This window comes from Anabrus simplex, chromosome 2 (genome assembly GCF_040414725.1).
Source record: "Anabrus simplex isolate iqAnaSimp1 chromosome 2, ASM4041472v1, whole genome shotgun sequence".
NCBI classification, from domain to species: Eukaryota; Metazoa; Arthropoda; class Insecta; order Orthoptera; family Tettigoniidae; genus Anabrus; species Anabrus simplex.
Window position 1 is genome coordinate 578,499,755 of NC_090266.1, and position 17,229 is coordinate 578,516,983.

General features: G+C 40.9%; 1 protein-coding gene across 1 annotated transcript in view; it reads left to right on the forward strand.

The window, feature by feature from the left end:
- Window positions 1-17,229, forward strand: part of side (sidestep) — a 1,669,326-nt gene that overhangs the window by 733,608 nt on the left and 918,489 nt on the right. The window contains exon 3 of the mRNA XM_067140964.2: window positions 4,043-4,254. Coding sequence (XP_066997065.2) covers window positions 4,043-4,254 — 212 coding nt within the window. The remainder of the gene's footprint in view (window positions 1-4,042; window positions 4,255-17,229) is intronic.

A 17,229-nucleotide genomic window follows, 5' to 3' on the forward strand; every position in this document is an offset into this window, starting at 1 on the left:
AATGGTGCAAGAGGCAGTATGTGAGGTCCATCTCAAAAACACTGTACCATTTTATGTAGAGCGGTGTCCAATACTCTACTAATTTTTACGAAATGTTACTATACTGTACAAACCATAAACACGCCTATAGCTGTCGGTAGAGAATTGCGCACCTGATTGGTCCAAGAGGCCATTTTCTTTTGATAGAAAGGGCGGTCGTGGTATCATAGAAAACGTGATAGGGTAAGACTAATTACAGACATGTCAATGCACCACCATTTTGTACAGTCTCATCACATCGAAATTGATAGAAACGTGTTTTGCACTGTAGTTTATAATCTGTGGGACGCAAATGCTGTACAGCAGATGTGATAGCTTACGCCATGTAATTACTACCGTTAGAGCGATCAAAAAAGGCATAAAACGGGACCATAAGGCTGTAACTCATCAGTAACTTGTCGAAGCGGGAACTTCCGCTCTCCTCGTGAATACAGAGTTATAAGGATGGCGCTTGTACGTTGCAAATAGCTGCGCGGAATTACGTATGGAAGACGTACCTCGATAGGTTGCTTGAAGCAGGAAGGGTTCCAAACATTCTTGAGTCATGCATTTTTTAATGTCATTTCGTATTCGCCTAGGCATCGTTTACGAAGACCTTTCTGAAGTCTCCGATATTCTTCTACGGAAGTTATAATAAACAGGTATCATAAATATCGCCACATACGCACCGATTGTGAATACCACCTGAAACATAACGCTGGACTCATTCAACCAAGTAACGCGTAGAAAATGGTTGCAACTATCTGGGCGTAAGGGAGACGCGATTCTTTAGTTCACTGTGGTGTTTGCACATTCGAGTTCAGAACTTTTAACATCAACAATCAGTATCGAAGCGATAGCCTAGGTAATTCCATTAGTACAGAGCTACGAGACCAATTCTTTGTCGCCTGCAGGGGCTACATGGCACCAATCGCAGCGAGCATACTATATGTTAGCAGGCATTTAGAGTTCGAATCTAGTTACGAGCTTTTCAATTTTATTATTATATTATACTTGTAAGGCCATTCGTAATAAATATTTAACGTTCTTAAGTCTCAAAAGTGTGATGTAGTGGTTAGCGTGATTAGCTGCCACCCCCGGAGGTCCGGGTTCGATTCCCGGCTCTGGCACGAAAATTTGAAAAGTGGTACGAGGGCTGGAACGGGGTCCACTCAGCCTCGGGAGGTCAATTGAGTAGAGGTGGGTTCGATTCCCACCTCAGCCATCCTCGAAGTGGTTTTCCGTGGTTTCCCACTTCTCCTCCAGGCGAATGCCGGGATGGTACCTAACTTAAGGCCACGGACGCTTCCTTCCCTCTTCCTTGTCTATCCCTTCCAATATTCCCATCCCTCTACAAGGCCCCTGTTCAGCATAGCAGGTGAGGCCGCCTGGGCGAGGTACTGGTCATACTCCCCAGTTGTATCCCCCGACCAAGAGTCTGAAGCTCCAGGACACTGCCCTTGAGGCGGTAGAGGTGGGATCCCTCGCTGTGTCAGAGGGAAAAGCCGAACCTGGAGGGTAAACAGATGATGATGATGATGATGAAGTCTCAAAAGTAATTTGCCACCTTTACAAAGAAAGCATACATACGAAAGGAATAATAACATGCGACTTCCATATGGCAAACGACTACAGGGAATGAAGCGCAGTGCACGTGTTGTCAACATTCTGACCCACCCATTCAACCAAGCAACTGCGCACGTTCGACTCGAAGACCAACTAACAGCGGTCTACACTTCATACGTAGTGCACATGAAACAGCATATCGTAATCCTAGCAGCAACGTGTGAGCACGTACTGTACGGTTAGCACGAAAGCAAACATTATGTATTCACGGGATGATTATGTGAATATGGTACTACTTTATGGAGAAGCAAGGCAAAATGCACGGGAAGCCAGACGCTTGTATCAAGAACGATTTCCTGGACGAAGACTGTCAACTGCAGATACATTTCGACGTGTTGAAAGACGGTTGGGTGCAACGGGGTCATTTCATACATTACCCCCCGTTTGGGATGCTCCAGTGACGTCTGGAAATAACGACGAAGCTGTTCAAAATGCAATTGCATACAATCCGTACACAAGCTCACGGGCCATAGGAAATGAACTGAACATCAGTCATGTATCTGTACTGCGAATATTGCACCGCCATAAATTCCACCCTTTCCATCAACAGTTGCACCAGGAACTTCACGGAGATGACTTTCCAAAACGGATAGAATTTTCGCAATGGATATTACAAAGAGTTGGAGCTGATGCGAATTTCTTAATGGACATTCTCTTTAGTGATGAATCCAGATTTCACAACAACGGAACTGTTAATCGTCACAACTTCCATTACTGGAGCGTTGAAAATCAGGGGAGCTCGATTTCAGGTACAATGGGGCGTCAACGTGTGGTGCGGGATACTAGGTGACAAGATAATTGGACCATATTTCTTCGAAGGAAACCTCACGGAACGACGCTATCTAGAGTTTCTTCGTGAGTACCTCCCACTCTTATTGGAGGATGTGCCCCTTATGGCACGGTTACGGATGTGGTTCCAGCAGGATGGAGCTCCCCCACACTGGTCGTTGGCAGTACGGAACCACTTGCATAGGACATATCCTGGACGATGGATTGGACGAGGTGGTCCGGTCACATGGCCGGCTAGATCACCTGACCTTACTCCACTCGACTTTATCCTGTGGGGTTATTTAAAGGAAAGAGTCTATGAGCAGGAGCCTGAGAGCCCGAATCATTTACGGCGGCTCATCACGGAAGCCTGCAGGCAGTTTCCACCACATATGTTGCAGCAAGCAAGAATGTCTCTCCTCCACCCTGCTCAGATGTGCATTGACGAAGCAGGTGGTCATTTTGAACATTTGCTTCATTAATCGAATGGCCATGCATAAGCCCATCGCACCGCTGTCGGTACAATCTCACTTTATTGCAAATAGCTCTTTTAAGAGCTCCTTAAAAAACAAACATAGCTGAGTACCTGCAATATGAGAACTGATCATGATTTAGATTTGTCGTCAACAACACGACTCTCACGAACATCAACAACGCAATAAAAATATTCGTCGTACACAGGACTCGAACCGCCTACTAACGAACACCGGTAGTCTCCTCTAACTTTTAGCAAGCACGGCTATCACGTGTTGCTGTTTAGCGCTGTTGTGTTGCTGGTACTTCTAGTCATTCACCAATAATATTCTCTGTACAGGACGTTTCTGCGACACATAATTTTCACGATTCTTTACCATCAATCGGTATTTTATCATTAATGCTGATTTGCTTGACACGAATAAACGAATTATGGAAAGCGTTGTAAGAGCAGACATTGTAGTGAGTAGTCAAGGTCAATATTTTTAGGTTCGACTATAATCTGCGGGTTGCATAAATCTGCGTGAATAGGGGCAGCTGTACCACCTGGTATATTATTGTACCTGACACTTCAGTATATGTAGCCAACTAGCTGTATAGCAGTCATCTTGACTTCATGGGCTGTATGTGCCACGGAATTGTTTGGTGTCTGATCTATAATAATTTTAAAAATTCTCATGGTACAGAAAATATGTGTAAATCCTATGCTTCTCCCACCGTTTATTTATGTCTCTTTGAGGAGTAGGACTGTAAGGTCTAGAACACTTATATTTTCAGTGGATGCTTGTTGATATATCATTAATAATGCTAATGACTGATGGTACATAACTGTCTTTAAAGTGATATATTATTCTGAGATGTATATTTAGGAATCAGCTTCATGTTTGTTTCTCAGCGTAGAATTTACTTAAGCACCGTGCTTCACACTCTGAATTTTGGATGTACAGTACTTAATTTAACTTTTAGGAAGGAAGACTACTCTATAAAGTTTAAATATATTTATTTGCAAATCAGGGTTTATGCTCATATTTTGAAGAACAGTTTTATTGTATCTTCCAGAAATAAGACGGAGTTTTGTAGTTATGTAGGCAGTTACAAACATTTTCCATTACACAATTTACTCTTCTGATATAGTTCACTGTATCGTATGTTTCAGCTTGGACGCCCGAGAAGGAGATGTTTCCAAAGCTCAGCACTGGGCTATAAGCAATGATCTTGGGGCAAGAACGGATTTTCAAACTTCGGGGCCAAGCATGGGCAGATTAAGGATAAAGAACGTCAGACTTGACGATGAAGGGGTATTTCGTTGTCGTATAGACTTCTTCAACTCGCCCACGGTGAATTACCGCATCAATCTCACCATTATAGGTAAATGAAACATCGTATACTTCTAGTGTATTATTATGATCAATTTAATGAAACTCATTTAATCCATATATGTTATTTTAAATACGTAGTCAATTATAAGATGGCATTTGATAACGTGGTTTAAGAGTAAAGAACAAATATTATAAGAGGAACATACACTCTACATGTGGGACTTTTATGTTAACAGCAATGTGGAATTGAGTTTTTTCTCTAAGCCATGTAACACATGAACGTAAACAGTTAAGCATATTCCAGAACGTGGATGGGAATCCTCCACCATTAGTGATTATTAGGGAATGAGGTATGGTCACCTAAATGTTGCCTAGAAATGGCTACAGGACTAAGGAACGCTAATTGTAGGATGACATCAATTGCTTACGTTAGTGATGTACCTTAACTTTCCTCTCCAACCGGGCGAGTTGGCCGTGCGTGTAGAGGCGCGCGGCTGTGAGCTTGCATCCGGGAGATAGTAGGTTCGAATCCCACTATCGGCAGCCCTGAAGATGGTTTTCCGTGGTTTCCCATTTTCACACCAGGCAAATGCTGGGGCTGTACCTTAATTAAGGCCACGGCCGCTTCCTTCCAACTCCTAGGCCTTTCCCATCCCATCGTCGCCATAAGACCTATCTGTGTCGGTGCGACGTAAAGCCCCTAGCAAAAAAAAAAAAAAAAAAAAAAAAAAAAAATTCCTCTCCAAAGTGAAAAATGTCGGTCCAATGGAGCTCTATTCATTAAAAGTTAAATGTACGATCAGGAGCACGGAATCTTGAAGATGCATCCATTTTCCAATAGCGTTTCTTCTAGCGAACGAGTTGACTGCGCGGTAAATCGTAATGGGTGAATAGGAGATAGAGATCTACTTTCCAATGGCTTTCATCTGAACAGTAATGGAGCATATAAGTTAAAGGGTTCAGGGAAACGGAGAGGACTATGGAGCGGTGATGACAGTTCAGGTAGCATGAAGTCAATAAAGGATGACATAAAACTGTTAGCGTTAAACTGTCGAAGAATTGTAAAGAAAGGGATATAATTAACTAATTTAATAGGGTATATATTTACCAGATATTGTAATATTAGTTTAATCACAGCTGAGAAGTGATATTATGAATGCGGTATTTTTTCTCACGGAACTGGAGTGTTTATTGTAGAGACAGCATAGGAACAATGGAGGGGGGAGTATTCATACGGGTGAAGGAAGGATTGGTAAATTACGAAAATGTTCAGGATGAGGAATTTGCTTAACGTCCCACTAACTGCTATTACGGTTTTCGGAGACACCGGGGTGCTGGAATTTTGTTCCACACGTGTTCCTTTACGTGCCTGTAAATCTTTCGACACGAAGCTGACGTTTTTGAGCACACTTCAAATACCACCGGACTGAGCCAGGGACGAACCTGCAAAGTTGAGGTCAGAAGGAAGGATGAGAAATGTGACATTGTAGGTGTAATGGTAATATACTGTACATCTTGATGCTTTTCGGGTGTGCAGATATGGCAAGATGCGGCGAATGACACAGAAAGGAAAGTTATTGCTGCAGCGGGTGATCTCAGTTTAGCAGGTGTTAACTGGGAAGGGAATGCGAAGGACAGGAAGCATGGCCAACAAATGGTGAATAAGTTAATGTGTGAAGGACAACTGAATCAGAAAATGACGGAACCAATTGGAGGGAAAAATATTATAGACGTGGTGCTGATGAAACCAGATGAGCTCTATAGAGAAACTGAAGTAATAGGTAGTATAAGTCAGAGTTGCTCAGCTGGGTGCCCGTTGATACTAGCCTACTGTGACTGGGCACCCTTGACGTAACTGCGGACAGCTTACGTGTCAAGCTTACGTCACAAGCAAAAGATAGAGCTAAGACATTCATTATGGCAAAGGAGTGCCATTCGATAGAGACTACAGAGCTTTCTTCGCGCCATTTTCAACGAAATGATAACTGAAGTGCACAAGAAAGTCTCCATAATCGCAAGAAAACATTTTTTTCATATATTCGTGTTTCACTTATACTGCGCTCTATTAATATACTTGGTTTTATTTTCCTATACTGTATGTACACACTCATAGAAAATAGACACCTTACATTTCTGTTGCAATACAGTCACTCCAAAAGAAAATGAGCGCATGGTATTGAATGTTCTTCGCATATAATATTTTATCAGACTTAATTTTTATTAACATAAATGTATAATTCACCACCCATGTGCATAAAAACTCTGTAGATACCCACTGCAATATATCAATAGGCTCATTTGTTTCTGAAATAATGTATCTGTGAGAAACATTTACAACTACATGCGAATTTTTTAACGGTCGTACAAAGAGACAGTGCTGAAGCGTGCAAGCTACGATTTACAATTTCTGAGAGGGAAGTGGCAGAATTTTCACTAAGAAAAGTACAATTCCAGTTATCAAACCAGTAAAACGCAATGTATAATACCAAAAGTTTCATACTTCTTTCCCTCTTTCGTGAGTTTCTAAAAACACGGGTTATTCGAAAATCCCTTACAACAGTACCATGCCAATGTGCATGTTTCGCTTTCTAGTGGCGTTCTTAATGGTACATTTTCGATTTTTAAAGTCTGCCCTCATAGTAGGCATTTTGCACGGTCCACTGCTGGCGCAAAACAGTACTGCCCTTTCCACAGGTTCTCTGCAGTGAGATTCGGCAAGGCCCTTTCATTACCTTCTGCTATGATTCCGAGCTCAGGTATCGCCGCAGCGATCGAGTCTGACTATCAGGCCTTCGTCTGAAACACAACGTCACTGTGGCTGAATAATATAGGCTCATCGGCTGCTCGTCCACTTACAATGCTGTGTGTGTCCGCGGCAAAAAACGCCCAGCGTGAGCACCTCTATTATAAGTGATAAAGCAGCTGTCTTGTCGCAGTTAAAAATAAATGTCATAGAAAGGAATTTTGTAAAAGTAGCTCTATTAGGCAATACTACATCTTTGATAATAGTGGCATGATCGAGCTCGATAGCTGCAGTCGCTTAAGTGCGGCCAGTATCCAGTATTTGGGAGATAGTAGGTTCGAACCCCACTGTCGGCAGCCCTGAAAATGGTTTTCCGTGGTTTCCCATTTTCACACCAGGCAAATGCTGGGGCTGTACCTTAATTAAGGCCACGGCCGCTTCCTTCCCATTCCTAGCCCTTTCCTATCCCATAGTCGCCATAAGACCTATCTGTGTCGATGCGACGTAAAGCAACTAGCAAAAAAAATAGTGGCATGAGGAAATTAAGAAAAACATTTATGTTGAATGGAAAATGGTAATTAAAAATGGAACCGGTTTAAAGCAAATTGCTGAGGAGTATGAAAACAGGTATGCAGAACCCATGTGGTAAAGAATGGTAAGAACCCATTATATTATAAAATGGAAATAAGGAGGTTAAGAAAGAAGTGCAGATTAGAAAGGAATAGATTTGGGAATGGTTGCGGGAGTAAGAAGAGTTTGAAGGAACTTATTAAGAAAACTATTATAGGAAAATGTCAGCTAAAGAAACATGATGGAAAAGAGAATTGGCAGCCATATGCATTTTAGGGAGCAATGGAAGGAAATATATAGACACTTAAAGGCAGAAACGGGTTTCAGAAAGGACATTGCAGGGACCATTATTAATTCTTGTATATGCGAGGACTTACAGAAGGCATAATTATTCAGTCAGCAGTATGTAAAAGTAGCTGGATATAAAGAGAGTGTCCAGATAGGGGATGCAACTGATACGGGCAATTTACTGAATTTCTCCTGTGATAACTAATACATGTACAAAAAATACAAAAGTTGAAGGCTCGAAAAGCACCTGAGCTTGATAAGACGTCTGGAGATAAATTCAAGAAAGTGGGTTGAGATATAGTGTAATATCTGAAACCCATGTTTGATTACTGTTTGCATAAAGGAGCGATACCAAATGAATGGAGAGTTACAATAATAGCACCATTGTACAAGGGAAAAAATAATAAACGTATAACAGATTACAGGCCTCTCAGCCTCACATGCGTTTTTCGTAAGTACTTTTCCTGATTTTATTCGCCACTTTTGCGAAATTACTAATTGGTTTGATAGAAGGCAGTTCAGTTTTAGGAAAGGCTATGCAGATGAGGCTCAGCTTATAGGATTCCAGCAAGTTATAGCAGATATTTTAGATTCAGGAGGTCCAATGGTCAGTAACATATCGACATTGACCTTCCCAAAGCTTTTGATCAGGTAGATCATGGGAGATTATCGAAGAGAATAATGGCTATTGGACTAGACAAAAGAGTGGTTCAATAGGGGTTATGTTTCTAGCAAACAGAACTCCGATGATTAGAGCAGGTGACACGTCATCTGATCCTGAAATTAATAAGTATGGGTCAGAGGGCAATATTATTTTCGTTTATATTTTCTTATATATAAATAACTGTAATCACGAATAAGGTTATTTGCGGATGATGATGTTCTGTATAGTGTAGTACATAAGTTAAAGGTAAGTGGTAAGTAAACCTTTATTTTTCTCCCGATCTTACAGTTACACAACCTAATCGATCATAACGGAGAAAAATAGCAATTCTCAATTGAAAAAAACAACCATGCAAATCTAAGAAGGTTACAAGCAAAAACAAAAACAAAGAAACCTAGATTACATAGATAATGCATTATAAAGATAAAAATAATACCCCACACTGGTGGGTATAACAGCACGAAAGACAAAAAACGAGGGAAAAGTTAGTTTACTGGCCTCTCGGCCATCTGAGTTAAATAGAAAACTACAAGGGCAAAGTAGGGCAACCACATAAGTTAAAGGATTGTGACCGACTACAAATATACCTAGGCAATGGTGTGAGATTGACAACAGGCAATGCATTCTTAGTAAATGGGATGATGAGGAAAAGTCCTCTCAATTTTAATCACTGAGTTGACGGGCTGAGAGTACCTCTTGGGGATCGCTGTAAGTACCTAGGTGTTAACATGAGGAATGACCTTCATTTGGGTAACTTCATTAACAAGGTTGTAAACAAATGTTACAAATCCCTTCATATTTAGTAAGGATGTAAGAGAGAGGCCTTATACGCCTCTGCTAAAACCCCATTTACACTATAGTTCCAGTGTATGGAGCCCACGCCAGGACTGCTTGATACCAGAACTAGAAAAGATCCAAGGGAAAGACGCGCGATAATTTTCTGGGTAATTTCCGACAAAGGAGCAGTGTTACAAAAATGTTGCAAACATTGGGCGAACAGCTCAACTAAGTGGTATGTTCCGAGCTGTCAGTTGAGAGATGCCGTGGAATAACACTGGTTGACTAATAGGCTAGAGTGGAGCTTTTAAAATTAGGATAGATCACAATATGAAGATAACCGAGGAATTCAAGTTGATAAATTGGGGCAAATATTCGTTGATAGGACGAAGAGTGACCGATTGGAATAATTGATCAAGAAAAATGTTCGATAAATTGCAGAGGTCTTAGAAAGCAATTTACGAAATTATTGTAACCTCATGTCTCATTCGTTTTATATTATTATCCTGTTCTATTTCTGTATTCACTCAGCATGAAGATTATACAGAAGCGTGGCACACTACCTATCAGGCATATAGCGTCGCATTTCTTACCTAGATATGTTTCAACTAAGGAAGTAGTATCATATCCGATCCATCGAGATGCGGAGAGACAAGTCGTTTGCTCACACTCATTAGTTATTCAAATGGCATACGCTTCCAGAACATTTACATTTTTGCGAAGTCACTCTATCAACCGCTGTAGCTTTAGAAGACGCCACACGCTGCGCAGACATAAGAAGTAGATTTTCATCAGCTACACGTCTCGGTTCAGGTTTGTTTCCTCGCCTATTAAGCAAAGTCCTATCGTTTGCAAGGAGGATCTAATATATTAATACCGGGATCATCATGCGCCAAGCGAACATCTAGTTGAGTACTAGGTCCACAGTACTGGTAGAGAGGAAGAAGAAGCTCAAGAGGAAGATCAATAACTTTATTGATGAACCCATGCCCAGCATAATTCCTCACTTCTTGTTTTTGTGCGTCTGCTTGTCCGCTGCATTCGCAAAAGTTATAAGTGTCCATAAATGGAGTCAACTCGAAGTTTTATGTCCGCGATTAAGTTTAATCAGTTGACATGTACGACGCTGTCTCACTGAAGTGAAGAGAGAGTGCCTGATAGCGAACAAGTCAAATCATAAGTGACTGTGTTCACATGATCACGTGTCTTTTATGTTTGGTATTCAGCCCAAAGGCTGGTCTGATCCTCCACAGCTCCACCAACAACTGTCATAGATAGCCTAAGTGTCACTGAAGACGCATGCTAGGGAAATGAGGAGTGAGATAGTTTCCTGTTGCTTTCCTCATCGGGCCAGAAGTTGAAATGCATCACATGATCACTGCCTGTCAAAACAGCGTATCCTTTGTAGGGCACTCGCTCTGTCCCCCACCCCGCCTCGTTGTCTCACGCGCTAGACATATCTGTGCCAGTAAGTTAAGAAGCTACCGCAGTAGACCAGGTGATTACCATATGAATTTGCTCTGAGCACTAAGAAACACGTGCACTGGCAAGTCACAACTTGTCACTCACTTCAAGACACACACACGTTTCTCTTCAACAATACGAATGTGAGGAGGAGGAGGAGGAGGAGGAGGAGGAGGAGGATAGAATCCCTACCGAGGAAGAAGCGGAGGCGGAGGTACAGGTAGAGGCAGAGGCTGAGGTTGAGGAGGAGAAGGTAAGGGATAGAGCTCCTTCCAGTAGCAGAATTATCTGAAGCGTACAAGAATTGAACCACTGAGGTTGAGCTAGAGTTATTCTTATGAGAGCATGCATAAATAGCACAAGCGTAAAACATATATTAAATTGCTTATTTTCTTAGCACCCGTACTCTATATCTTTGAATATATACGGATACAGTTTAGACAATTTTTGTGGAGATGTAGTTCAGATAAAATTAAACACTTAAAGCTAAAGAACAGTTTTCTACGATTACGGCTTTGGATTATAATGAATTTTGAAGTTAAAAGATGTTTTCATTCCAACTTACTTATTATTCTAAAATGAATTTGAAGTATATTCCAGAACTATTTTTTTCTTCGTTGAAGGATCCTTTACCCGAAATTTGGAAAGAAACACTTACCTAGGGGTGAGCTGATACGTACAAACTGTTAAAAGGACTTTTTTGATGAATATTGTGCTAAAAACAGTTATCTAGGACCACCGGATTGTGAGATTAATACATTAGTAAGTTTATTTTTCACCCCCAATGTATTTTTTATTTTAAAAGCAATTTAAAGTATAATTTGAGAACGTTTTTCTTACGTTGCAGGTTCATTTACACAAAATATCGCAAAGAAATAGTTAAAGGTGAGTTGATATGTACAAGCTGTTAAAGAATTATTTTTATCTGTTTTCAAGTAAAATCAGTTTGGGAGATAATATTTTTTTAGTTAGGAGATAGTTTCATCCCCTCTCTAGCACTAGTACACGTTAACACACTACTTCAGGTTATCAAACATATTCTACATATTGTACCAGTAATGTGCGGTACATGTCGAATTTTTTAGATAAATAATATTTAATCATCAAGCAAGATATTTACTGTGAGCTTGGTTTTCTACGCTCGGTGAAACGAACCGGCTTGAGGCACCTACAGCAGTACGAGTGACGTGGACGCAGGAGCAATATAGGCTACTCGCCTGTTCCACCGCGTGTTCTAGAAGAAACGTCACACCTTCCCGAATGTTCGACTGCGATATTTTCAAAACTCCTGTAATAATGACCGTATCAACTCGAGTGATACGTCGTTTTCTAGAGAATCACTCAAAGGTCTCTGATAATAAGTTTCAAGTAAATCCATAGAGGAATTCTCGAGTTATTCCACTTCATGAAAATCATGATATCTGATGACGTGGAAGCACATATCGTATATAAGACGAGCTCAACCCAACCAAGTCATTCAGTCATATCTGGGAGACAAGTCTAACTCACCAAGCTACTCTGTTCGTCGAAACAAGGTGCTGTCAAAATCTGTCTTCGAATTCTACAAGTCTTTATAGTGGACTTAGATTCTGTCAGTTAGTTGGAACTTAGTATCTGTGAGCGAGTAGAAAACTCCGATACGTGATAAGTCTTTACAGTGGAGTTACATTCTGTCAGTACATTGAAACTTGGATTTTTTGCGCGTATAGAAACTCCAGTATGTGACAAGTCTTACAGTGGACTTAGGATCTGACAATTGATTGGAACTTAGAAATTGTGCGCGTGATACGTGACAAGTCATTATAATTGTTGAACTTAGTTTCTTTCCACTTTACAATTGTGGAACATAGTTTATTATCAACAAGTGTTGTAAATTTCAAGCCGGCTCCGTAGTGTAGGGGTAGCTTGCCTGCCTCTTACCCGGAGGCCCCAGGTTCGATTCCCGACCAGGTCAGGGATTTTTACCTGGACCTGTGGGCTGGTTCGAGGTCCACTCAGCCTACGTGATTAGAATTGAGGAGCTTTCTGACGGTGAGATAGCGGCCCCGGTCTAGAAAACCAAGCATAACGGCCGAGGGGGATTCGTCGTACTGACCACATTACACCTCGCATTCTGCAGGCCTTCGGGCTGAGCAGCGGTCGCTTGGTAGGCCAAGGACCTTCAAGGGCTGTAGTGCCATTGTGGGGGGGGGGGTTGTACATTTCAACGTGACACACTACAACATTAAATTATTAACTGTGGAATTTCTTAAAACTCAGTCAGCTTATTTTCTTTCATTTATTAGGTAGAAGTGATCATGAAAATGTTTAAACTTTTTCACTACCATTAATGCAAGTGATTACCTATTACACAATTTATATTCGTGTGCTACGACGCAAGAGATTAACTCAGGGTAGAAGTGAACGATACTCAATGCATAATGAATTGAATTTATAACCGTGTATAATAATTGCTAACTTTATTATTTCTTCAAATTCTGGGTTGAAGTGAACGATACCAAACTCAGTTGAGTTTTGAACTGTGCAGAATAATTGCCAAAGATATTAGTTCCTCAAAGTTTGTAATAATTTATTAGTGCGTTACTGACAGCATTGTCCGTTGGGTGAACTCTTGAGCAGTCGTATATTTATTCTAGTGTCAAGTGCGATCATATTTCAGTGGAAAGCAACCACGAACTCTGCGTAATATGTGAACAGTCTTCAGTTTCGTTATTTCTAAAGCTTATGTTCATGAACAGTGATCTATTTCTTTTCTAATTCGATGCTATCCGTATCTTCATCTTTAAATAACATTTAAATTCTATCTACAAGGGACTAGTGAAAGATCAGCTTAATATTACGTCAACATTAAATCAAACGTTTGTATCAAATAAGTGTCTTGGGACTGTGCAAGTATGGGCACTCGTGTGAATAATAAAGCGAGTGATTAACCCGCAAGATCGTCAGAGAACGTCGGAGACCGTCTAGAACTTCAAAGGTGCCAGTTCGATCCCATGTCGATCGACGTGGGTGTTCCAGCTCCATTCCATGGTGACGAACGAGGCCTACAGAGCTAGTCCCAGTCCAGTTCAGCACGGTGACCTGGGAGTACGGGTTACCTGATAGACGATGTTGAAAATGACAAAATCTACACCAAGGTTATATGCAATTCAACATGCATTTATTTGAATAAACTTCATTCTTTAAAAGCATGTTAATGTTTTCTTGTAGATAGGACACTTCCTCCTGTACCAAGCCCTCGCTATAATTTACCTGGAACTGCCCTGAGGCACAACTCGTGCGATTATAAATTATATGGTAAATCCGGGCTATATTTTACTGGTACAATATATATATACACGAGGCTGATGACCTGTATGTCACAAAGCTCCTATGAATTAACAACAACAACAACAACAACAAGAACAGCAAAATGAAAGAACAGTCCGTTAATGAGAGAGCATGAAACAAACGCTTAACAAAACGCATCTAATTACTCTACACTAGGTATGACACACAAAGCAAAAAGGAAATGTAATAATAATAATAATAATAATAATAATAATAATAATAATAATAATCGTCTGGTTAGTAAATTTGGCACCCCTGTGAGGTTAATCCTGGTGGTTAATTCAAGCCTGTAGGGTTAAGATAGCTAATGTAGCCAAGCACCATCCTTTTCAAATCGCCCGAAATTGACGTCACACCCACCTCGCACACACATACTATCTGCGCACTTTTTAGCGATAGATTTACACCCTAGTGCGGAATCGGTCGACTTCGGTTATCTTTCGAGATTCGTATTGGCAACCTATGAAACACAAACCAAGAATCGCTTATCATCGCTGTGCGACATCTGGCGTACACTTTACGTACTCGTACTGTTGTTGTTTACATAGCAAAGCAATACTATAGAATTCATGCTAGGAACACGTTTCGCATCGGGAAATATTATATAGTATTATGTATTGTGTGTGTGAGACAGTTGTTGGCGTAAGATAATAAAGGTTTAGAAAATTCATATCGATCGATCATATTATCGATTCAATTCAGATTTCATTTCCATTCAGTTGGCAGTATTACCGGAACCGGCAGTGCTCCCTCCTTACTCCTCACCGAGTACAAAAATCTATCACTAAAAAGTAAGCGTACAGTACACACACTTTCCAAACCTCCCCCCGCTGTGACGTAACATGCCCATCAGCCAAACAGCGCTCGATCTAGGTCCTGTATAGCCCTCCTTCTCCGTTTGAAGAAGATCCCGCATTTAAGAGGCGTGGACCTTCGTATTCGAACAGTAAAAGCAACAGCTATACTACTACTAAGAATAATTTTGAAGGCTGATACCGGCTTGAACATTCCCTGCAAGGGAGGTCCTCTGGTGAGTGTTGACGACATTTTTAGTGGAATGGGAAATGCGTTTTATTGTTTAGGGGGAAACATAGTACAGATTGACTTGATAGATGAGTGATATCGTCGCTTGCTTCCCCAAAGGCTGTTGCGGTTCGGATACTGGTCAAGCATTACAGGAATTGTAAAACATAAAGTGCTCACCCAGTGGTCCCTAATCCATTTGAACTGGAGGCCCCGTGGCAATGATCACATTTTCAGTAACCACGTAATACTACAAGCTTGCTTGTTGCTTTTGTTTGGAGATATATTATCTGGTATATGAATTGCAGTAATATTTGATACGGAACTAGCACTCAGGCCCCTAGCAACATGTGTTAACCATACGTGGTTTGAGAGGACATGACTCGGCCGGGAATCGAACTCACTATCTCGTGGCCTGAATACCGAACGCTAACTATTCAGTCAGGGGGTTAGACAATGTGGTGTGAAATCTGTCTCATGAGCTATGTTGTTATGATGGCTGAATTGGCATATGGATTTGTTATAAATTATGGCAAAAATGGCCATGGTCTATGCATTTCCTACATGGACCTGGTAGTGATATGGAGAAGCAAAGGAAAGCTGACTTCTCATTCCAATGATTTTAGCAGAAATTGTACCAACATTTTATTATTATTACTTGAAGCGCGGAAAATGTGAGTTGGCATCCATGAATATATAGGGAAATCGCTGGTAATATCCAATTCTCAAGCTAAAATTCTGTAAAATGAACTCCGTCTCCTGACCTAGGCGTTCTTTTAGTTTGTTGTGCTGTTTCTTTCACGCTCGCTGTATAGAGAGAGTAATTTCGAGGTTTAGCTGTACTCGGAGCTTTCTCCCTCGGTACACGCAATTAGAGCTTCATCCCTCGAGCTAGCGTAGCGCCACAGGTATCCCGGACCGGGCATAAAATGCTTATTACGACCAAATATGTCGTAGAATGACGCGCGAAAAACGGCATATATTACTTGTTGGGCCTCATGACATGCCAATTAGCATAGTATTGAACGGTTACAGTACATGTCTCCTATCTTAGACAGAGGTAAGGAACTCAATTTCAGCAACATTTTGGCAACAAAGGCTTTCCAACAACTGGAGTGTTCCTATAGCCAACACAAAACTATCGTGCTGTCAGTACAGCAGTGTATGGGTGAAGGAACGAACAATTTCAAATATTCAGTGACTTTAATCGTAAGGCGAGAAAGCAATAGAGCAGCACAAAACTCCAAGCGGGTAATAGATTGCAGTTTCAATGGAGCAAAGCTCGATTTGGAAGTCAACTGAATATCCGATACTCATGATTATCGGACACTGTCCTAACGTGCACACAAACACCATAGGCAGTTTCTGAAGCGTCAGAAAAGCGATGGATTTCAATAACCTTATTTTGAACGAAGAGAATTACATTTTTCTGCACTCTGAGTTCATTAAGTAGGGGAGCTCACTGTAGATAGCATTCCAAATCTCAATAATTTCCCATATGGCTCTAACGGCTCATCCCAATCGAGCTTTAGTAGCCAAAGAGACTGTAGGATAAGTTTGCACTTTACCACGGCACATCCTAACAATCCAAGAGGATCAAATATGGAAGCAATGATAGTGAGAAATCTTCTCTTAGTGACTGCCTTAGGTGCTTTTTCAGATGTATTTGAAACTAAAATTCATCACATTTGTGATGCCCCACCATACCTAATGTTTTAATAGATTCATCCTTAGGAACACTGACAAGATATTCTGGACAATTTGATGTACACTTTCTAAGATAAAAATATGCACTATCATGCACAGAAGAAATCTCTGATACAAGATCCTTAGCTTCTTCAACTGAGCTAGCACCCGTCAGCAGGCCGCCAACACAAAAACAAGAGCGAATGATCTCTGATTCAATGGGGTGAGATTCTTTGTGTTCATCAGCAAGTTGACGTAGGCATCTCGTAGTAAGAAAAAGGGGCGTAACTTGTACCGTATGTAACAATATGAAGATGATAGTCCTTGATCTCTGCATCAGTAGATTCACGCAAACGATCTTCTGGAGATTTCTGTGGTCAGGATGAGTATCTATCAATATCTATCAACTGAGAGAGCAACGAAATAGGTTCTGAACATTAAAATAATAGATAGAAAATCAGGATGAATTGTATGGTCAA